The 23,570-nt window shown below is 55.4% G+C and overlaps 2 protein-coding genes across 2 annotated transcripts in view; both read left to right on the top strand.

Moving 5' to 3' along the window:
• The window catches only part of CFAP45 (cilia and flagella associated protein 45), a 34,193-nt gene extending 33,126 nt beyond the window's left edge, over positions 1–1,067 (top strand). The window contains exons 11-12 of the mRNA XM_075540433.1: positions 318–542; positions 864–1,067. Coding sequence (XP_075396548.1) covers positions 318–542; positions 864–942 — 304 coding nt within the window. The 3' untranslated portion in view covers positions 943–1,067. The remainder of the gene's footprint in view (positions 1–317; positions 543–863) is intronic.
• A 12,078-nt stretch (positions 1,068–13,145) lies between these two features.
• VSIG8 (V-set and immunoglobulin domain containing 8) lies at positions 13,146–20,430 on the top strand. Its single transcript, XM_075540792.1, has 7 exons — positions 13,146–13,194; positions 16,592–16,767; positions 17,166–17,367; positions 17,475–17,696; positions 18,428–18,547; positions 18,812–19,007; positions 19,814–20,430. The coding sequence occupies exons 1-7, from the start codon at positions 13,146–13,148 to the stop codon at positions 20,079–20,081; spliced, it is 1,233 nt and encodes a 410-aa protein (XP_075396907.1). The 3' UTR covers positions 20,082–20,430.
• Positions 20,431–23,570: the final 3,140 nt, after the last annotated feature.

The raw sequence follows: 23,570 nt of genomic DNA, 5'->3' as shown, positions 1-23,570 counted from the left end.
TTTTTGTTCTTTGATGTCTGCTACCTGATCCCTTCAACACCTCGTGTTCACTTAGGCTTGTGTGCTTCTTCTCTGTGGGCTTTGTTGCTTCCAATTAAGCATTTCAAAATGGTTCCAGGGGAGCATTAAACCAAGCATGGGCCCTTCCAAGCCACTCCACGGGCCACATGCCTGGAGGCTGCCCTTGGCGGCATGGTGGCAGCCAAGAGGGGCAGGCATCTTGGGGCCTGGTCCCTGAGCTGTAGAAGAGGCCGGGCATGGTGGGCTGCATTCCCTGTAGCACCTCCGCCCAGCCCCGCTATGTGCTCCTTCCCCAGGGCCCAGCGGAAACAGATAGAGAGGGAGAAGCTGGAGGAGGAGAGAAAGGCCACAGGGCGCCTGCAGCATGCCAACGAGCTCCGGCGCCAGGTGCGTGAGAACCAGCAGAAGCAGGTGCAGGAGCGGATCGACACCTTCGAGGAGGGCCGGCGCCTCAAAGAGGAGGCCCAGAGGCGGCGTGAGCGCATTGAGGACCTCAAGAAGAAAAAGCTGGAAGAGCTGAGGTGCGTGGAGCGGGTGGATGGGGGGAGACTTGTTAGCCCCCCAGCTCCTTGCCCCTTCCCCAGCAGAGGGCACAGGAGGCTGGCGAGGCTGTGACACGTGTGCCCAGAGACTGCCCTTCGCTCGTCTTGAGGCTCCTATGGGGCTACCTCTCACTGAGGGATCCCAGGAGGAAGTCCTGGCACTGCACCCCTGCTCTCCCCAGCCCGTAGGCACCCCTGGGTGGGATGCTGAGCCCTCGATGAGAATGTGTTTGGGGGTGCCGCATGGCTGGAGTTGTGACCTCGCCTCTCACGCCTGCCCCATTCCTCCCCTCCCCGCAGAGCCACCGGCCTTCCAGAGAAGTACTGCATCGAAGCGGAGCGAAAATCGAACCTCCTGCCAGCCACCTCTGTGAACTGAGCGACCCCTGCCTGGCCCGCCCTGGTGGGGCAAAGGTCCTGCCCAGTCTTCTGTCAGTAGATCATTCCTGCTAATGTGAACATTTCCTAATGAACAGATTAAATGTATTCTTCTCTAAGGGCTCGTCGGGCTCTCTGGTGGGGATGGGGCTGCTGTGAGGCACTGCCTGCGGAGGGTGGGTGGTGGGATAGGGAGACCAGGGTAGCTGGCACCGTGGTGCTTAGGGCAAGGGGCGGTGCTGGGGCTCATGTGTGGCAGGAACCAGGTGGCTCTTTTGCCCTATTGTCTTTTGGTCTTAAAAAAAATCACTTTATTGGGGGCTCGTACAACTCTCATCACAATGCATCCATCCGTCCATTGTGTAAAGCACATTTGTTCCTTCGTTGCCCATCTTCTGGTCTTTTTTTCGGCGAGTTGCTTACCTTGAGGTGAGCAGTTGGAAGCCACCAGCTGCTCTGACGGAGGACGACGAGACTTTCTATTCCGGTTCAAGAGCTCCCGTCTTGGAAACACAGGAGCAGTGCTATCTGTCCTATGAGTTCGTTTCTGTGCGGCTACTGCCACCATCACTCCATTCCCAGCACAGCCTTGTCTGCACCGCTGCCCACGTCCAGGTTGAGTGGCGTTTCCGGGTACTGGGGCAGAGAGCTAAAGATGCTCTCGCAGGGAGTGGGGTGGGGCGAGGGCTGGGCTGAGTGGAGCTGGGGAAGGAGGTTCCAGGGCTGTGCCTGAGCACCCAGCCCGCTCATGCCCACGACTCAGACCACATCTGTGCAGGGGAGATGTTTGAACCTGGGCAGGATTCTCCTGTCCTGGCCCTCTCCCACCAGAGCCTTTTCAACTTCAGGCAGCGTCTCAGCACAGACACGCCCAACATGCCTCACCCTGCCGGCCCAGTCCCTGTGCCCCTCACTCCCCTAGCCAGGCTCTCTCCAGCCCACCTCATCCCACAACCCTTCGGTCGAGTTTTGCTTTCTGCACTCTGCCCAGAATTCCTTCCTTCCTCCCTCCCTTCCTCCCTTCCTTCCTTCCTTCCTTCCTTCAAGTATGTTCCAAGGACCTACTATGTGCCAAGTATAATTCTAGGCACTCAGTGTACCCTCTCCCTGGCTGCTCCCCACAGCCTTCCTCTTACCTACAGAATCCCATCATCCTGCTTCACATACCCCCCCCCCCCAGTGTTTCACTTCTTGAATCCAGAGCCCTGTGTCTCCGTGTCCCCTGCTGGGTCCAGCAGAGGCAGAGGGCAGCTGCTGGGTGTGTCCTGGATGCTTACAATGCTAGGTTACAAGGGCCTCCGGGAAGAGTCCTCTTTTCAGAGGGCCCAGGGAGACTCGGCAAGCTGCTTCCTCTTCCTCATGCCCGTCACACTTCCCGCAGGTGCCCTGTGAGGCCTGCGGCCCGGCCGAGACTGCCAGGGAAAGAGGTTTTCTCACCTCAATTCCCTTCACTGCCAACCTGCTGCCCCAGGGAACCTGGTGCCCTCTTCTCAAGGGGTCTTGACGACCTGCTCCGCCACCCATGCCCTCTGCAGCTGGTCCAGTAGCTACCTAATGCTCGCTGACATTGCAGTTCATATCGAGCCCTTACCTATTTCAGGGGAGCCCCTTCCCCAGAAACACCAGGAAGAGCTTGGGGACAGCAGGTCTGAGAGGAACGGGCCCCCTGGAACAGGTTGGGGGAAAGCCACACCAGGGGAGGCCGCTCAATGTCTGAGGTCACGTCTCGAGAGCTGGGTGAGGCCAGGAGCTGAAGGCACTTGGCCAAAACTGACAGTTGCCCATGACCCTGCGGGTCTTGTGGCGTCTGGCAACTCCCAAGCCCTTTTCAAAAGGACTTGGGCATGGGACAGTTAAAAATTACATGGACAGAGCTCGGTTTCAGAGAAGACTGCCACCTCTGAGCAGGGGAAGGCAGTGGGGGCCTCATGGGGAGAATCTGAGTTCTGCCTCGCTAGGAGGCTGTGTCTATGCTGCCGCTCACCTCCAAGCTCCCCCGAGAATGTCCGTCTCAGGAATGGACCCCAGCACTCAGCCGCCCACCCCACCCATCCGTGACCATGCCAGGTGACTGTCCAAGGACGTGACACCACATGGCGGCCCACACAACTTTCGTGCAGCGTTTCTGTAGAAATGTGTTATTTTAAATAAAAAAGCCCCTGTGGTCGTTAAAGAGCACAGCACACATGGTTCAGAAGCCCAGTGTGCATGCGTCAGCGTACTGACCAGGTTGGAAACTCCATGCTGGTTGACTTTCTGAAGCTCTGGCCAGCGCTGTCGTGATTACCCAGTGACCGTGATGCTCCGAATCGCACGCTGTTGCTTCTCGTTGCTGCTGGTGTTTTCAGAGTGAGCGATCCCGTCAGATGTTTTAGTGTGTGAGCTATGTGATCGTGTGCATTAGGATTTGTGGACCTGTATCCAGTAACCCGTGGATAGAAAAACCCAAACACCCAAAAGAGGCTTCCCCTCCCTCAGTTACTAATAACTTTGTAACCAATAATTCCGTGTGGAAAGTTTCCACCAAGCAGTTTTTTGAGAAATAGTGGGTCGACATCATCGAAGGCTGTGGCATGGATTCGGATTAAGAGTGACAGTAGGTATGGTCCCGTAGAGGAGGAGTCCCATGGGAGGGGAGTGCCACCGTGAGTGGTCACAGTGGGTGACACAGAGCCTCAGGACTCCACTGCCACTCATGAGATGTGTGTGTGTGTGTGTGTGTGTGCATGCATGCAGGGGGATTGACACACTCTCTCAGGACTCCAGAGCAGCCTTGAGCAGGCTCCTTATAGGAGCCTCCTTATAGGAGCCTCTAAGTTCCTAGAAGTAGGACAGTCCTGAGCACCAGGCAGACCCAGCCCAGTGGCATTTTTCCCCCACCCCTCCGGACAGGAAGTGGGGATAATTGCTGGGGAAATAAGTGGGGGCTGGGGGAATCTGGATGGCAGGTTCACAGGAGGAGCCAGCAGGAGTCTTGTGTGCCCTGCTTGCTGAGAGGGGGCAGGACCTGCGGGCAAAGATGAGAAAAAATCGGCACTTGGTTAGGACTGTAATGGGGTTCAACTTCCAGGGAGATCAGACTGTTTTGCCGTTGAGGTTGGAGCTTCTGATAGTGGGGGGTTTCAGCTTCCTGCCCCCTCCCCATGTTTAGAGGAGAGGTGAGTTGAACCGTGTTGGGAAACTCGGAGACAGTAGGAAAGGTTGCCTGGTGCGCTGTCTTTGTAGATGCAAAGATTTGAGAAACTTGCTTGTGCCCAAGCAATTGACTTTGTTGTGGAGGAAGCTGCCGCCTCTGTTTCTTATTTTCACACGACTTTGTGTATAAAGGCCCACGGTACTTCCCCGCCTCCTTTCCTCTGGCCCTTGGGTGGTCAAGTAGAAATCCCATGACTGGGCTTCAGCTTGGTGCACTGAGGCAGGTGTGCAGGCTGGTGCCACCAGGGGCCATGTCCTCCAGGGTCCTGGCGGGGCTCCATGCTTGCATGTGCCTGCACCTCCACCACGCTCCGCCGTGGCTTGCAAGCGTCTCAGAACCTTTGCATCCACTGCAAAAGCCATCCTAGCTGGGGGTGACTCAGCAGCCCGCCCTGGTGGCTGAGCTAGGCTGTCCCTGACTCAGTAGGGTGCTTGGATGTCCTTTGCCACCCCTGAAAGCCTCGGTCCCCCCATTTGTGACTCAGGCCCCAGCTGGGCATTAATAGGTCTCAGTAAAAGCTCATTGATTAGGCTCAGATGAAAGGGGCTCAGAGAGTTCAAAGCGAGACAGGTCTTTTGGGATGAGGAAGGGTGGCAACTGCAGGGGAGACGCTGGCGTCTCAGACAAGAAGCTGGGTGAGGAGGCCATCAGAGCTCCGGAAAAGAGGGAAGCTTTCCATTCTCTCCCCTCCTTACTGCTCCTTCCGCAAAGCGGGCGTGTAGGGGAGAGCACCGGAGGAGGGCTTGGTTCACTCCAGAACAGGGGTCTCCTTCCCATGCCGGGCTCAGCTCACCCACCTCCTCGTCCTCTTTTCCCTGACATACTCTGAGAGTTGTTTGAGAAATCATGTCCAGGCAACCTGGAAGATTTGTACTTCAAACATTATAGAAATCTTGGGCTCCAGAAAAGACCCAATTATTTTTGACTTTCCCGGGTTGAAAGAGCTCACACCTTCCCAGCTGAGCTCGTCTCTCCCAGGTGTCAGCTCTGCTTTGTGCTTCCTGCATGTTCACCCCACACCCCCTTGGGAGGTGAATAGTCCTTACCTTTGTCCTCTCTGATGACTGAGTCTGGGACAAGGACAAAACCCCAACCAAACTCACTGCCTTCGCCTTGAGACCGACTCAGAGGGACCCTATAGGGCAAGGTAGAGCTGCTGCTAACCCTTTAAGGGACTAGATAGCCTCATCTTTCTCCACTGGTGGTTTTGAACTGCTGCCCTTACGGCTAGCAGCTCAACATTTAACCACCACACTGCCTTGACCCCCTGCGATAAGGATGTTGTTACAGGCCATCGAGGTGGTTCCACCCGTAGTGACCCTGTGCACAACAGAGCGGAGCCCTGCCCACTCCTGCACCATCCTCACGACTGTTCTTAGCTCTGAGCCCACTGGGGCAGCCACGGTGCCCGGCCATCTTGTCGAGGGCCTTTCTTGTTTTCGTCGCCCTTCCAGTTTACCAAGCATGGCAGCCTTCTGTCGGTGTCTCCTGGCGTGTCCAAAGTAAGATGAAGCCTCACCATCCTGGCCTCTAAGAGCACTCTGGCTCTACTTCTTCCAAGACAGATCAGTGTGTCCTTTTAGCAGTCCATGGGATAAGGATGGGGTAGGGATTTGGGGGTGGCTTTCTCAGGAGACTCCTGGGAAGGGGAGGCCTGGTGGATGGCTGGGGGCGGGGAGAACAAGAGGTTCTTGAGAAGGGAAGCCATGTGCAGAGCTGATGAGCCCTTCTGTGTGACCCCCGGGGAAAGCTGTCTGTCCCGGGGCTAGTGGGCTGAGCACCATATCACACGTCAAGGCCAGAAAGGACCTCAGAGAGAGCCTTTGGTGCTCAAATCTCCGTTGTAAACACTCCAGCCAAGTGGCTGGACAACCTGTGCACACCCTGAAAGACAGGGAGTCCCCGCCTTCATAAGGCAACCCAAACGATCTCAGAGAAGCTCCCATGCTCAGCAAGTCCTGGTGCCTTTATTGTGTGCCCTCATCCTTCCCTTCGAGCCTGCACAGGCACATACCCAGGCTCCTTTACTTGGTAGACCTTTTAATATCTCCTACCCCAGCTACGGTTCCGCCTGAGTGGGTCGTTCTCACAATTCTGGAAGCACAGGGAGGTGCTGCTTTGGGCCGGGCCTGCTGCTCTCCTACCAGTTAGCACTCCCACTGGCTCAGCCAGCACTGGTGGAGCAGGGCTCCTTCCAAGCCCCACCCTCGGCAGCAACACCTTCCCCAGTCTTTGTGTCCTCCTGTGTGTCCAGGCAACAGGCAACAAACAAACTTGAGACCAAGTGAGTGAGGGCTGGTCAAGGCGTGCTTAGAGGGGGCCTAGACGCACAGCCGGCTTTGCTCTGGCGCCTGCCAGCTTCCACACACCTTCTCGGGGCAACTGCCAGGAGGCTAAGGCAAACGGGGAGGCCCTGGTTCTCTACTGCAGGTAGCACAAAGGCCAATTTTTGTATACAGATTCAAGGGGCTGAGTCCCATTGGATGTTTGGGTTAATTCATCACAAAGTTTCTATCTATCTATCTATCTATCTATCTATCTATCTATCTATCTATCTATCTATCTATCTATCATCTCTCTATCTATCTACATGGCCTAGGGCCATCAGTCACACCACCTAGTCCATCCCAAGGGCCTGCCTTTGATGCCAGTAAGATGCACAGGGTTTGGGGAGAAGCTCTTCAATGTCCACTCTCAAGGGTCTCTTCCGCTCAATCCAAGAAGAATCATCAGGTGTCTCTTCTGACTTCACTCTCTTCTCAGTTCTGTTTGGGCAGGTTTATTTCCCTAAGTCAGAAATACCCTTCTGATTGCCCCTCTACCCCGGCACATCCTTCGTTACCATGCGCACCTGCCTAAACATCACACCATGTCATGGAGCATTGCTCATTTCTCTGGTAGTGGTGGTGGGGGTGGTGTGTGTGTGTGTGTGTGTGTGTGTGTGTGTGTGTGTGTAGAGCCAAGGGTGGTGCCCCTGGCCTTGTCTTCCCCGCCTCCTCAGACTGGGTGCTCTGGAAGGAGAGAAACTGAGGCTCCTGTGTTGCCATTCCCTGGGGCCCAGTACAAGCACCAGCCACAGCAGACACATTTTGTGGCATTGGTGGGTGAACCAAGGCTGTCTTGCAGGACAGGGCTGAACTCGGGCAGGAGCTGGATGCATCCTCAGGTGTGTGTCCTCAGGAATTCACACACTTTATAAACTGAATGATTTCCACTCATTCCCTGGTAACCATGCTACCACCTGCCACTGCCAATGGACTTGCTGATGTGGTGGTTGCTTAGGTCAATCTTTGTACTGATGAGGACTGATTTCATGCTCTTGCTCTTAAAAGTGTGGGTCAGCCCCAGACTCCACTAGATGGGAGAGACTTGGACATACCTCGGCTCCCTCCTAGGGCCCCCTTCTTCTGAGATTGGCCAGCAGAGACCATGAAAGATGGAAAGCTGGAGCAGGGACTCAGGCTGCATATACATAAAGCTCTTGCCCCCCACTAGCCCTGATTGGGGTCTCAATCCTAGCCCCATCCACATCCACCAACTCCCCACACATTCAATCACCCTCCTCTCTGAACTGAGAAGTCCTGGTGGTACAGCAGATTCACACTGGGCTAACCACAAGGTCAGCAGTTCAAACCCACCAGCTGCTCCTTGGGAGTAAGATGAGGCTTTCTGATCCCATAAAAAGTTAGCCTGGAAACCCACAGGGCGGTTGTACCTTGCCCTCTGGGGTCGCTCTGAGGTGGAATCAACTCAATGGCAGTGTTTCTCCCTCTGTCACTTGAGACAGAGTTGAATCCCACTCATGGCCACCCTGCAGGCACCAGCACCTTGTTTCGTTGGGTTATCGATGGCTAATTTTGGGGGAAGCAGATTGCCAAGTCTTTCTTTCAAGGCCCCTCTTGGTGGACTGGAATGTCCAGACTTAGAATAGCCACCAAATGCATTAATCATTTGTCTGACTCGGGTCTCCTCTCCCTCTCTAACTAACCCCTAACCCTAACTCTTCCCGGACAGCCCTTACATCCCCCAAGGAGAAGCACTCCCATCACACCCTTTACCACCTCTAGGACCCCAGCCCAACGGACCTAACCATGGCCTTGCCGCACTAACGTACCCTGAACGCCAGCAGCTGCCGGCTCTCCTGGGTTTCTCTGCTTTTTCCTCTGTGGAATCTCAGTCCGACCTCCTCTAGACTTAGGAGGAAGCTGGCCACGACTTTTCCTCAGAAGTTTTCTCTGCGGGGCAAGCCCTGGCCCCACTTCCTTGGTATTGGGGGTTGAGAAAGCCTAGGTTTCCATGTGGATGTGGGATTGGGGCTGAGAGGCCCAATGGTGGTGAAGGCAGGTGTGGAAAGGGGCCAAGCGGCAGTCCCGGGCTCCGGAAAGAGCGGTGAGGAAATTTGGGTCTTTACCCATAGACGCTGGGAAAGAAGCTTGGGGCCGGGGGAGAGCAGGAAGATGGGGGCTGCGTGGAGTTACTGGAGAGTCACTTTGGATGATGAGGTAGGGAAGGTTTTTGCTCAACTGTGTCCCTCTGGTTCTGGGCGGCAGCTCATCTTAGATGCAACCTTTGGGCTTCTCTGGGCCCTTTGCTTCTGGTCTCTGTCCATTTCTGCCTTTGACCCCCTGTTTCTGTCTTAGGACAGCAGCAAATGGTAGCTAGATCAGGGTGACCCCAGCTGAGAGCCGTGGGTTGATTGTTCAGGAAACAGCAAGAGGCCCTTTGGGAAATGTGTTCCCTGACCCCTCTGGCTCCTCCACCTCTTGCTGAAGTCTGGATGAGCAACTTGGATACCACATGGGCCTTTGTCCAGCGCTGCCACCAACGGGGTGCACACTACACTGGTGACACTCTCCAAAGTGTGTCTATAAAATCTTTATTCAGTGTTTCAACATTTATTTTTCAATGAAAATACCCGAGCAGCCATAACAACCAAAACAGTTTTTCATAATCCCAGCTTACGTCTTACATGGGTAAGACTCTATGCTGTTTGGTGAGCCTTCTAATATGCTCTGGCCAGAGTTGTTGCCATTGCCCAACTACAATGATGCTTTACGTCATGTGGTCTCATCTGCCGGCCCTTCTGGTGTTTCATAGTCACTGCTTTGGCCAACATTTCTGGTGTTGGGCACAATATTGCAATTATTACTATTTGTGAACCTCTGTCAATAATTTTGAGAGTAAATAGTAAGTAAAAAAGAAGAGGGAAAACCAAAAAAGGTTTCTGCTCAGTTACTATTAAGACAGTCACTGCAAGAGCATTGTACGTCACGGCAGAAAGATGCTACAAAGCAATTTTGTTGCCTGCGTCCTCGTCGGCTCACGCTCACACGGACCCGCTCACGAGTCCTGCACCATCCTCACAATCCATTTCGTTGAGCGTCTTCCTTGGTTTCGCTGCCCCTCTACCAAGCAGGGCGTCCTTCTCCAGGGAAATCTGTGAGATGAAGTCTCACCAGCATCCTTATATGGGGCCTGAAAAGAAAGGAGGCGGGGAAATGGGCGGGGAGAAGAGGAGAGGAGGAGTCAGAACAGGGGATGTCTCTGGAGTGAGGCAGGGTCCTTCTTGGCAATGGGAGGGAGTCCCAAGAAAACATGTGCTGTGGGTGTCCAAGAGGGTGGGGCCTGTGGGCTGGACCCCTCCTGCGCTGTGTCAGCTGATCCTGATACTGTTCTGGTGGCCCCGCCTTTCTCCCTCCCCGCCAAATCCTGAGGGTTCAGGGCGCAGGGCAGAAAGGCCAGCAGCTCCTTTATAGACCACAGATTGCAAGGAGGTGGCAATTAGTTCTCAGTGGGTCAAGGGGGAACCAGGACGCTGCCCTGTCTTTTCAGGGTTCCAGGGATCCCATTGCGGAATCCTTTTAATAGCTGTTCTTCTAGGACGGTGGTTCTCAGTCTTCCTAATGCCGTGACCCTTTCATACAGTTCCTCATGTGGTGGCGACCCCAACCCCAACCATAACATTATTTTCATTGCTACTCCTTAACTGTAATTTTGCTACTCTTATGAATCGGGCAACCTCTGTGAAAGGGTTGTTCGAACCCCAATGGGGTTGTGACCCACAGGTTGAGAACTGCTGTTCTAGGAGCATTTAATTTAGACCGACGGTCTCCCTCAACTCCCCTCTCCTGGACTCTCAAACCACCTCCCACTCTGGTGAGACTCGGATGGACCCATCCGCTGATCACTTACCACCTCCGCCTCCTCAGATGCCTTTCACAGACGGGAACCGGGTTGTTGGGGGGTCTCATTTGCCGTGGGATTAACTTGCTTCCTACCTCTCACACCGATGGGCTCATGTACATTTTAATCCCTCCTCGACGTTCCGGGACCTCAACCAACACGGGTTTTTGGAATTCTCCTGGAGCTCAAGGGTGGACAATTAGACATGCCTGGATTTAGCCAATGGAGCTGAGGTCTTTCTACAGCATAAATGAAACTTCAACGAAGATTTCCATGAAACCTATATATCTTTAACCCTATGTATGTTTTAATCCCAACTATAGCCTGTTCTCACCCAAATCCCAGACTGAGTGGTAATTCCAATCCTAAATCAATCTCCACGCAGCTTTCAATTTAGCCCTAACTGTATTCCCAAGCCTGGCTATAAAAGAAGCTAAAGCCCTCTTCCTTGTCACAACACAAATCCCAGCCCTAAACCCTAGCCTCAATTCTAGTTGTAATTCCAACCGTAACCGCAACCTTAACTCCAAGTCCCAACCTCAGATCTACCGTCAACCTCATTCCTAAGCCCAGCGAACCCAACCTGAACCCTTGCTCTAATCTTCAACCCAACGCTCACATTGGCTCACACCTGGAACCCATTAACCCCAACCCTACACTTCAGTTTAATGGAGTCACCATCTGGAGTCCCTTCTTTCAGTCTGCCCTTCCCTGGTCCCATCTCTTCTTCTCCTTGACAACCCATCAGTGATTTCCCATCGGTTTGGTTTTCCTGGGTGGGCCTAGCAACATGAGGGTCACGAGTCCATTTTCTTGGGTTGCGCTGGACTGAGAGTCAGGGGTCTGGCAATCCCCAACTTAGTTTCCAGCAGCTGCATCTCAGATGAATTCCCATGTTTCTCCAGGCCTCTGTTTCCCCATTTATAAAATGGGGATAATGGTTTCTGCCCTCCAGAGGGTACCAGGCAATCCCATAAACCTCAAAAAGAAACAAGGAAATATAGATACTCATTGTGTACAACTGGTGGGCCCTAGAGCGCCCTGCTATTGTTGAGGGGGGGCAGGTTTGGAACGCAGAGATGCTGGACTCCACGTGCTTCCTTATTGCACTTATTGTTCCTGGAGGGGTAGGCCCTCACAGCATTCCCGAGCCCCATAACTCTCCCCAAGACTCTTCCCCCTCTGTCCTTCCCGTGCCCAGGTCAGGACAGGAGCGAGAGGCAAGGAAGGACCTTCGAGTCTGAGAGAGTCAAGCTGTTGAACAGGTCACTCACCGACCGCATCACTGTGCACGGGAATAGGAGAGCCCAGGGGAGGCCAGGAGCCTGTCCCTGGGCCAATGCTGGTCAGTCACTTTTCCCCTATTCTAATCTCCTCGGAACTGGGCTGGCTTAGGCACCACAGTGAGTCCGGGTTTTGCGGGTGCTTGGCCTCCCTTCAGATGTACAGAACAAGACCACCCAGGGATCCCACAAGGAGATACTGCCCGTGTGAGTGTGTACACACTCAGTGAGATAGATTGCCCCTGTGAGTGTACCCATAGACTGCCCCTGTGAGTGTGCACACACTCAGCGAGACAGACCGCCATATGAGTCTGCACACAGTGAGATAAGCAGCTTGTGCGAGTGTGCACAAGCTCAGTGGAATAAACTGCCTTTGTGAGTGTGCACACAGTGAGATGCATTTCCCATGTGAGTGTGCACACACTCGGTGAGACAGACTGCCATGTGAGTGCGCACACAGAGTACACAAGGCCAGTCTGAGTGTGTGCACGCACACAGGCTTGCTCCTCCCCAGTCCTCCCAACTCTGTTCTCACCAACATTCCTTTACACAGGAGCTCAACTATCGTATTCATTGGCCTCTGTCCCTCTTCTCTTGGGCCTACCTGAACTAGCCTCAGTCCTGTATCAGAACTGGGGGCGGACCCCGCACAGTGTCCCCTGGTCCCCTGCAGCTGGGGACAACCTGGGTCAGGGATGGATGGGGGCATAGTTAAGGGCAAGGATGACAGATGGGTCAAGACCTTGTTCCCATACATCTCTTCCCCTCCTCCTGACTCTTTGAAGGGCCAAAGGCCTTAAGGGGAGGGCAGGCAGGGCATTCCTAAGTGCCTTTCATCTGCCTGGCCCTTCCTTCCAACCCCAGGTCGTCCTGGTAATAGGGGGAAGGCCGCCCTCAGTGGTGCCCCTGCCAACAGACCTGGGTGTGTGCGGGTGTCCTGTGCTTTTGTTCAAGGTTTCTGTGGAGGGTCAGAGATACTTGGAGGGGCAAGGATTTGGGATGCTGGAATCGGCTAAGGGAGAGTATGTCAGATGCCTGTGCCCTGGAATTAGTATTAACCCTGCAAGGCCTGGCCACCCTTCCTCCCCAAGCCTGCCTTCTTCCTCTTCCCCACACCCCCGGGGAAAGAGGCAACAAATGAGTGGTGAGAGGGGCTCTGTGGACGCACAGAATGGGCTCACTGATGGGGCCAGGAGGAAGTAGAGCTTTAACAGGTGCCTAATTACAAGTCCCGCTGGCCATCCTGCGCCACTGTTGGGATAGGGAAGAGCTTGGGTGAGGGCTAGGTAATGCCTGGGTAGGCCACCTTGTCACCCTGCTAATTAGGGTTCCTGGGACTCCTCCCCAAGGCGGGGTCCAGGCCCCCTCCCTCCCATAAAAATCACTCCGCTGCTCCTCAGCCAGGCACTCATTGTACCTTCCTGCCACCCCGGGCAGTGTCTGGGCCCTCATCTCCCCCTCCCTCCACCCGCCCCCTTACACCCACCGCCACCAGCCCCAGGGACAGCCAGCCAAGGCGGAGGAGACATCGAGCCTAGAGACATGGGAGTTCGAGGAGCCTTCCACCTTCTGCTCGTGTGCCTGAGCCCAGGTATGGGTCTGGGCAGCTGGCAGGGATGCCCGGCAGGGAAAAGACACCAACAAGCTCATGGAGGGCCTAAAAAGCGGTGTGCGATGTTCCTGGAGGGGCACTGCCCACTGTCACTCTGGTTTGGATCGTTGCCCAGGGGCCTCTCCCCAGGAGAGCCCTGCGCTTGAAGGTCTGGTGATGTCTGAATGGAACTCTGCAGTCTCCGTGAGCCTGGGGGCTCCCATGTGTGCAGGGACACGTCGCGGTGAAATCAAGCCCTGGGCTTGTCTGGAGTTTCCCAGAGAACGGAGATGGGGTAGGAGTCAGCTGGATCCACTGCAAAGCTGGGTGGGGGCTGAGGAGGAGCCTGGGAAGGATGGATTTTCATCAGGTGGCCTGTCTGGGCACAAGTCCCAGAGGGGGCCTATCCCTGGCGAGCAAAGGGCAGGGGAGTTGCAGACCTTGAATGGGCAAGGGATGAAGTTTAGGGTATGCCTGAGTGGTTGGTCCCTTCATGGCTAGTGTGGGCTCAGGGAGCCCTGGCACTGTGAGGGTGTCCAGGAGGCGCCCCGCCAGGTTGAGGCAGGAGGAGGGTGGGGAGAGCACTGGGGCTCAGGGTTGGATAGTGTGGATGCCTGCCCGGGTTGGGCAAGTCCTGGCAAGGGCTGTGTTGTGTGGGTATTGCTGGAAATGGCTCTGCGTCCCTCTGGGGTCAGGACTTGGGGTGAGGAGGTAGCAGAATATGGAGCATCCTGCGTGTGTGTGTGTGTGTGTGTGTGTGTGTGTGTGTGAGAGAGAGAGAGAGAGAGAGAGAGAGAGAGAGAGAGAGAGAGAGAGAGAGAGAGAGAGAGAGAGAGAGAGAGAGAGACTGATTCTTTAACAGAATGCCTGTAACAATCAAACTCATCTTTCTGGAGTCCCACTGACAGAGTCCAGTGGCTAGAGCCCACGCAGGAAGCCCTGGCTGTGCTGGGGACCTGGGGCAACTCCATGTGTGTGTGAGGTGTGTCTGTGGGTCTGGGAGAAAGGCTTAGCATTGTGGTTGTTCTTGCGCCAGTACCCCTGGTGGGAGCTGCCTCTGCTCCTGTTCTTCCTGATAGAGCGTTGGGAGCTCTGCGAGCAGTTTAAACTTTCAGAAAGGATTTATAAGCTGAGAGTAAACACTGCTATTGAGGTGACAGCTCACAGAAGCCCCTCCTCCCCAGTTCAACCCCTGGTCCTTTTTTTGCATGGGGAAGGAGGCGATTTGTCCTCATTGTCCTCTTCTGCAGGAAGTCCATTTAGACTCCCCTATTCCCATGCCGTCCCCGAAGTCTTTCTACCTACCTTTCTCTTCCACTCTGGCCTTCTTCCCTCGCGCCATCCTCTCACATTCCCTGGAAGTCCTTCCCCAGTGCGACAGGAAGGTGAGAGAGCAGAAAGAACTTCCCAAGCTGAGCGAGAAGTGGAGAGAGGAGGTTGAGAAAGGTTCTAAAGAGACAGGAGAGCTGGGGCGAGGCTCGTGGGCTGGTGCAGGGTGGAGGCTCCTTCCAGCCCTAGCCCTTCCTCTTTGAGCCACACTCTCTAAGCCCTCCGCCACCCCCCAGCTGGGTCGAGCACACACAGGTGTGGGGCAACAGTGCTGTCTGTCTGAGTGGCTTCCAGTGGCCCTTCCCCAGGGTGGAGTTGCTGCTCTCCAGCCGGCTCTTGGCTCATCTTGGGCTTACTCTCTGCTGCCCCAGGATCTGGCAGATGGCATCAGGATCCTTATCTCAGCAATGAGCGGGTGTTCTCTTGGCCTGGGGTTAGAGCCGGCATCACCGGGTCCGTTAGAGTCTAAGCTGCCAACCTGCCGGCTCTGGATCATCCTGGAGCCTAGTGGGGTTAGGACAAGGCTGGTGTTTAGCCAGAGGCCTGGGGAGCAAGGCAGCAACCCCTGGTGTCAGAGGGGCCCCTGTGGTCTCTTGAGCCAGCCTTGCCTGCCGGGCAGAGCTTCTGCCTGCACAGTAGGTCTTGATGAAGGAAGGCTGTGGGCAATTCTGAGAATCGCAATGTCTTTGGAGTCACAGTTGTCTGTGTGCAGATGCGTGCCTGTCCATAAGGACCTGGCAGTATATGTAGGAAGGCTGAGTCCGCATAGGTATGTCACTGCATTTTGAAGACTTGTGTCTACACATTGATTTACTTGGCAACGATGGCATGTGTGTGATGCTCTCAAGTGTGAATGTGGTCCAGGAGAGCCAGAGATTGGCTGAGCAGAATGAGTTGGAGACTCCGGCTGGGACTCCCAGGGCCTTGCTGGCTGTCAACAAAGAAAGCAGCAGCAGGGAGAGCTGCCCAAGGTGAGGGGCTCAGGAGTGAGGGTGGCCCCAGAGTGGGAGACAGAGCCCATTGTGCAGAGGGGCGGGCCCCGAGGCACTCCCACCTCAGCTCCTTGGGTAGGTCCAACTGGTTGGGACTGGGGTTGGCCTGAGGCTTTAGAGTAAGGAGGGAGAGGAGTTTGGTCCTGAGCTCCAGGATCCTAGCTTCTGCACTTGCTTTCCACCAAGGAGGCCCATAGGAACTGCAGGTGCCCAGAAGGGTGTGCGGCCATGCTCAGTGGCTGGGGAGCTCCATGACTCAGTAGGGCGCTGCACAGGGTGGGGAGGGATCCTGACGGGAGAGAGAATGTGGGGGTGGCTGTACTTGAACCATATGATCACAGAGGAGGAAGGACACACAGTCCAGATTGCTGCATGTAGTCACTCACTGCCACACAGAAACATGGCCGGATTCCTGGTCACAGCTGCCTACTGTCACACACAGGCACAGGCTCTTCCACAGGCAAACATGGCCTTAAGCCACCATACGTGGCCACACACACACTGTCACACACAGGCATACACACAGCCACACACGCGTGGTACACATAGATGTACCCAGAGTTCTGCCCCTCAGAAGGAAAGGGAAAGCCTTTGGTCTCCAGGTAGGAGCACCTCACTTGGTCTAAGCAGAGAATTTCACAACCCTGTGTGTGCCACATGCCTGCCTTCTGACGGACAGATGGGCAGGCACCCTGCTTAGTTTTGTGCAGGCCTATTTTTAGAGTACACATACACAGCCCCAACTACTCAGGCACACAGCGTACATACATGCATGTATTCCTGCATACATACAATTATGTCTACACATGCCTACCTAGAAGCTATATACACACAAATGTTATTCAGATGCCATCATACATAGTCATGAAACATTTGCATGCGTGCATAAGCACACGCAGACACTGGCATCTTAATACGCATGCATATGAGTGCGCAGTCCCATGTACAACAACTCACACTTACACATGCTCAAAGCAGCCCCTCCTCCCCAATGAAGCCCTGCTGAGTGCCAGGTTGCAGTGGGCAGAGAGGCTGGGCTGACTACCTGAAATCTGGTTTTCTGCCCCCACCCCCAGCACTGCTGACGGCTGTGCGGATCAACGGGGATGGCCAGGACGTCCTATACCTGGCAGAAGGCGATAACGTGCGGCTAGGCTGCCCCTACATCCTGGACCCTGAGGACTATGGTCCCAGTGGGCTGGACATCGAGTGGATGCAGGTCAACGCAGACCCTTCACATCGAGAGAATGTGGTAAGTGCTGGGCACCGGCTTCCCTACACCCCCACTTCAGGGCAGCCAAGGAAACCAAGACTTTGAACTTGCTCCAAGACCTCACAAGGAGTGGGAGGCTGGCAGGCGAGCTCTGCCAGCCTCCTGGCCTCTTCCCTGCCAGTGCAGGAGGAAGAGGCAGAGTGGTCCCTGTCCTTTCAAGTTCCTCATCTGACCTGAGACTTTCCAAAGACCTTAATGGCATCTGATCATCACACACCTTGCAGGCGGTCACTGGATCAGGCCTTGTGCTTCTGATTGGCCAGTTGAGGAAACGGAATCTCCAACCAGTTCTGTGGTCTGCCCAGAGCAGCCAGTCAGCCCACAGGGCCCTCCTTGGCTGCATCTGCCTCACCGTGGGTTTCCCTCTTTGTCTCCAGTTCCTTAGTTACCAGGACAAGAGGATCAACCATGGCAACCTCCCCCACCTGCAGCAGAGGGTCCGCTTTGCAGCCTCAGACCCCAGCCAGTACGATGCCTCCATCAACCTCATGAACCTGCAGGTATCTGACACAGCCACCTACGAGTGCAGGGTGAAGAAGACCACAATGGCCTCCCGTAAGGTGGTCGTCACTGTCCAAGGTACAACCTGCCTCCTCTGACTTCTGAGCCCAGGGTGGCTTCGCCACCCTGAACCTGGCTCTGCCTCTTGGTTGGACCCTATCTTCCATATACCTGCTTCCTTACAGCTCGGCCTGCGGTGCCCATGTGCTGGACTGAGGGTCACATGACACATGGAAATGACTTGATGCTGAAGTGCTATGCCAGTGGGGGCACCCAGCCCTTCTCCTACAGGTGGGCCAAGATCAGCGGACACACCCACCCCTACCGCGCTGGGTCCTACCACTCCCAGCACAGCTTCCACTCCGAGCTCTCCTACCAGGAATCCTTTCACAGTTCCATCAGTCAAGGTGAGGGGCTCTCAAGCCTGCTTGGGTAGGGGAATGAGTGGAAGTAAGATCAGGGACTCTGGGAGCCTCTGGGGTTTTCCTGAAGCCAAGAAGAGCTTGAAATGTCTGGGGGAGAGGCCTGCCTCTATCCCAGCAATTGCTATTGAGAAAAGAAGAGGAGACAAATGTGGGAGTTATGCACAGGTGGGATGGCTAATTTAGGGTGAAAGCAGTCTGAGACGACAGAGGAGGGCTTGAGTCCTGGCTGAGCCACTGCTTGGCTGCACAACTCAGGCCAGTAGCCTCTCTGGGCCTTGGCTTCTTCCTGTGTGAAAGGGGAATAATAACGCCTGCCTTCCAGGGACCTGTGGAGATCCACTGGGACGAGTGGCATAAAGCTCCTGGGCTTAGAGAAATTGACTATTCCTCACAAACAGAAACCTTCAGAGCAAGGAGGCTTAACCCTGTCCTCACTGCACAAATGAGGCGGCAAGGCCCAGAGAGGGGACTTGACTTCCCTGACATCACGCAGTGAAGGAGGGGTGTGTGGCCTGTTGCTGGGGGAGGAGCCCTTCCTTTGAGCCCGCAGCAGAGAGGAGTGGGCCTGCCTGTGCACACATGTTCCTGAGCATACAGCTTCCCCTCCTCCAGAGGGCGTGCCGCCCACCCGCAGGAGCCCAGGGTGGGGAGGGGCTTCTGGAGACCAGTCCTCTAGGACTCACTGCCCCTCTCTGACTGCCCTGTAGTCACAGGCCTGAACAACGGGGACCTGTTGCTGAAGGACATCTCCCGAGATGACGACGGCCTTTACCAGTGCACAGTGGCCAACCACGTGGGCTACAGTGTGTGCGTGGTGGAGGTGAAGGTCCCCGGTAGGTGCCCTGCCCTGCCCTGGCCGGGGGGCTGGCAGAGTTGGACAGGGAGGCACCTGGGCTGTACTGGGGAGTCTTGGCTGGTTTGGCATGCCTCGTGTGGGAAGCCCCAAAAGGAAATGCGCAGACCTAAGTGGTTAGCTTGCATCTACCCAGCACTGGGAGGAGGCGATTGCCCCCTAGCCTCTTCCCCACAGATTTTCTACCCTGGCGCCTCGGGCGGAAAAGCCTGACCAGTGCCCCCCACCCTCCTTCTCTCCACAGACTCCCGGCGCGTGGGCATGATCATCGGCGCCGTGCTGGGCTCTCTGCTCATGCTGGGCTGCCTGCTGGTGGGCATCTGGGGGCTCGTCTGCTGCTGCTGCGGGGGCTCCGGGGCTGGAGGCGCCCGCGGTGCCTTCGGCTACGGCAACGGCGGCGGGGTCGGCGGAGGGGCCTGCGACTTGGCTAGTGAGATCAGGTAAAACCTGATGCATGCTGCATGCTGCTGTGCGGCGGGGCCGGCGCCCTGCCCCTCCCACCCCCGCCCGCCACCGGCCGGCTGGGACCCCCACCCCAACCCTGCCCGCCATCGCCGCCACGGAATGTTGGGACCGCAGCATGTCGACCTGCCACTCGCCGCATGGCTTTTCTGTCTCCCCCTCCCTGCACACCCAGTCTTCACCTTGGGCCCGGCCCTCAGTTCCCTTCCTCTCTGTCTTGCCTAGACTGTAAGCTCCTGGAGGGCAGGGCCTGTTTGTGTTTTCCTTCTTTTTTCAGCACTTCCCCGCCCCCACCTCATTCTCAGGTTTCCCCCTGTACTGCGCAGCGAGAACTCTAGACATGCTTATTTAAGAGGGGTTAATAATAAGATTAGTACTTATAACTTATATTAGAAACAAACTAGCAAGAAACGTAGAAAAAGCGTAGACGCGCTAATGAGTGCAATCAATGCCTCGGTGAGGGAGGAAAGGATGACTGAGGAAGACTGAAGGCAGGAGGTGAGAGGCCAGGGGAGGAGAGAAGTCAAGGTCACGGAGGCGCCCTGGGGTGGAGCCAGAGGCGCGCTGAGAATACCAAGAAAGCCGGGTCGGGGGCGGTGGTCCGGGGACCGCCGCGGGGTCGCTGGCCCAGGAAGGGTCAGAGAGGGACCTGAGGTGGAGAGCGAGGGCAGGTGGGGGCGGCGCGGGAGACCAGACGTTGCCGAGAGTCCCCAGCTCTGCCCAGGCCGTGCCCACGCCGCGCCGCGGAGGAGCGCGCTCACCCGCCCGCCTGTTGTTTCCACAGAGTGGACGCCGAGGCGCCCGGGTGCAAGGCCAGCGGGCGCGGCAGCAGCGTCACCCACCTCCTGGGGTATCCGACGCAGAACGTCAGCCGCTCCCTGCGCCGCAAGTACGCGCCCCCGCCCTGCGGCGGCCCCGAGGACGTGGCCCTGGCGCCCCGCACCGCCGCCTGCGAAGCGGGCCCCTCCCCGGTCTACGTCAAGGTCAAGAGCGCCGAGCCCGCCGAGTGCGCCCAGGGGCAGCTGCCTCGCCCGGACGGTCTGGTGGTGTGAGCGCGCGCGCCGCTCCGGGCTGCGCCCCGGCGGGGACCAGCGGGAGGGGCTCTCTGCCGGCGGCGGGGGTCTCACTCGGCCCCCCGCGCCCGCGCCGGGCCGCCGCACGGGACTGACGGCCGGGCTCTCGGGAAGTGCAGGGAGCAGGCCGTGGCAGCGGAGGGCAGGGAAAGAGCACCCGGAGGGCGCCCCGCATCCCCGGGGTGCGGCGGCGCTGAGGCTGGGAGGGAGAAGGAAGTGGAGGCAGGAACTGAGAGCGGCTGGGCTCCGAGGCCCGGCGGCGTCCCCAGCCCCAGCAGAGGGCCCCAGGGGCCCGGTGGGGTGGGGGTCTGGCCTGAATTGTCTGTGTGTGAGATCGGAGCTCCGAGGCAGCCGTGTTAGCACAATAAAGAAACTGTATGACTGGAGACTGAGGTGGGTCTGGTTCTGAAGAGGGTTGGGCACCGAGTGTCTTCGAAGGTCCCTGCTCAGGGATGGCGGAGGCTGCTCCCCGTTGCACGCCGCCACCCCCACCCCACCCCACCCCCGAAGGTCCCTGCTCAGGGATGGCGGAGGCTGCTCCCCGTTGCACGCCGCCACCCCCACCCCACCCCACCCAACCCCACCCAACCCAATTTGCAGCATCTCCTCCCTTCTCCATAGACCCGAAGGTGTCTGTGTTGGAAGGGACCATCTGATCCTCCTTCTTCACTACACAGATGGGAAAACTGAGACCCCCCAGGCTGGACCTTAAATCCAGAGCAGGTGTTTTGCTTTCACCCCAGAAGGTCAAAATCATAGCAACAGCAGCCTGGCAGGAGTGACCTTTGCACACTCCCCCGCCATACTCAGGATCTTTCTTCATCTACCTAATCTTGATTTCTGTATTTCACCCAGACTCACCCCTGCCATGGTCTCAGCATCCAGGAAGGGTGGCAACCATTCTGTCTGGGGTACAGAGACCTCAAAGGTCATCTAACCCAACCCTCCTGTTGATGGATGAGGGATTGCCATTTATTGGGCACACACTAAACAGGAGATGTTTTCAGATAATTTAATTAATTCTTTTTTGGGGGGAGGGATATGGGAGAAGGGGAGGTGGGAGAAAAGAAGGGGGGAGGAGCCAACTCAGGGACAAGGGAACTAAAATCAGTGGAGAGAAAGAAGGGCGTAGGATGCCTAATGGGGCTTAATCAAGGGCAATGTAGCAGCGAGGAATCACTAAAGCCAAAGGAAGGCCGAACATGATGGTGGGACAAGAGGAAAGTAAAAGGAAATAGAAGCAAAAACAAGGAGGCGAAGGACATTTATAGAGGTCTAAATACAGGCATGTACATATGCAAATTCAATTAATTCTTTAATCCTGTGAAGTTGTGCATTATCTGATGCAGCAGATAAAGAGACATGCTCAAACGGATTAGGTAACAAGATCAAGGCAACACAGGTAGTAATTCAAGATTTGATCTAAGCATGTTTGACTCCAGGGACATGTGCTGTTTCTTTAATTCTTTCCCCAACATTCCTAACAAAGCATCTTCCAATCTCTTCTTGGAAACCTCCAGTGGCAGCTCACTGCCCCCCAGTGCAGTACATTCTGTCTCGGTCAGAGAGATATTTATACTGTTGAACCCCATGTTTGTTCCATAGAGCATTCATCTTTGTCGTCTAAGTGTAGCCGCAGGCTGCACATCCCCAAATCAACCCTCTGCAGGGGACCAAGTGCTTGTAGGGCATACAGGTCAGTAGCAGTAGGTGCACTTAGCAGGATGTCTGGAAGCCTTCTGAAGACCATGGTACTTAGAGATGTCTCAGTTCTAGATGTTTCTGCTCAGACACCTACCTATGGAACATCCAGGCTCTTCCTTCTGTTCTGGTCTCTTGTCTCTGGGAGGACAAGCTGGTCAAACTTGGGAAGTGGTAAGGGGAAATGGTGGTAAGTCAGAGAGAGCCAGGAACATCTGCTTGGAATGAGGGAAGGAACCCTCCTTTGGGATGAGTGAGTCGGTGGAGGGGGTGGGTGGGGAGGCCTCCCGGAGCATCAATTCCTTCATTTTTCTGGCCACCTTGTATATGAAGACCAATGGGGTGTTATCAACCTGGGCAACACAAATGGCTGAGCTCCTGAATACTAACCGAGAGGCTAGTAGACACCATCAGGCTCAGAAATGCCTTGGCAGAAATACCAGGTGATCTGCTTCCCAAAGATCCTCTTCTTGAAAATCCTTTGGAGCACAGTTCTCTGACACACACGGGCCCACCATGAGTCAGAATCAGCAGGAAGGGACTGTGTGATAGGTGTAATGAGGTGACTTGTTCACAGGTAGTTAGCTCTTCAGCAGGACACCCAGCTTGGCACCCTTTTTGCCCTCAGACAGGAGACTGGATAGGATGATTTGAGAGGGCCCTCTCTGAGGAATTTCCAGTTCAGCCTCCTGCCAGGTGGTGAGGAGCCAGGCAGGTAACTGGCTCTACAGGTTGTGATGAGTGACATCATCTTCCCCATTCCAGAAGCCAGGGAACCATGCTCCGACTTAGCCGTCATTTGAGGGGTGATGGCACTGAGGCTCTGACAAGAAACACTCAAACAAAGCAGTAAGAGAGATTTTCGAGAGACTCTGAGATAGCTTCCTGTTTGGATGACTCACAGGGAAACCAGGGATGTTCCTAAATCATAGTCATGGTCCTGACACCACCCCAGGGTGTTGGAGGTGGGAAGTTTCTACTCCAATGTTCTGCTTCAAGGATGCTTTGTGCGTTTCTTCAGCACAAAACCTTGCCCAGTGTTGAAGGAGAACTCGTGTGGTGATAGCTATTTGACAGTGACTTTTGATGTGAAGGGGTAGTGGTGGTGGTGGGAGTGGACAAGCCAGAATGTGTGGCATTTCTTCCTTCCTGGGATGGTCATACTCCCACCTGTGGGCCATTTCAAGGTACCAGTGGGATGCCACCAGCCTGGAGCTGGGAGAAACGCACAGCGACTCCCTGCCGCGCAGTATTCCACTGTCCACGCACCCCACGCGCTCTTCATTTATTGAAGTGGCTAGGCGCCAAAGATCAGGCCCTTAGGTGAAGTTGGCTTTACGTGGAAACAGAGGCTGATTACATCAGATCACAACATGGAGGCATAAAATGCATTACGTAACTTACAAACCACTGAGAATCCTAGCCTAGCCAAGTTGACACAAATTTTGATTTTCACACCCAGTATTCTTGCCTCTCACCTTGGCGTTCACTATTGCCAGATGTGCATTGTTTATACGCCACATACCAGAATAGTAGATTTCTTACTGTAGTGAAATGTCACATCACAAGAGAATCAGTAAGCATTAACTAGGTAGAAGTATGTATATCCTTCATCTGGAGCTTAGATAATGGTGAAAACAAAACAAAAAATCAAAACCACCAATAGCAGAAAAAAACAGCAAAACAAACCAACACGTTGAGATCAAGTGGATTCCAACTCAGCGCAACCCTCCAGGACAATGTAGAAGTGCGTGCGTTGTAAGGCTT

This window comes from Tenrec ecaudatus, chromosome 1 (genome assembly GCF_050624435.1).
Source record: "Tenrec ecaudatus isolate mTenEca1 chromosome 1, mTenEca1.hap1, whole genome shotgun sequence".
Taxonomy (NCBI): Eukaryota; Metazoa; Chordata; class Mammalia; order Afrosoricida; family Tenrecidae; genus Tenrec; species Tenrec ecaudatus.
Note: the sequence above shows the minus strand (reverse complement) of the source record. Positions and strands in the feature narration are given on the sequence as shown.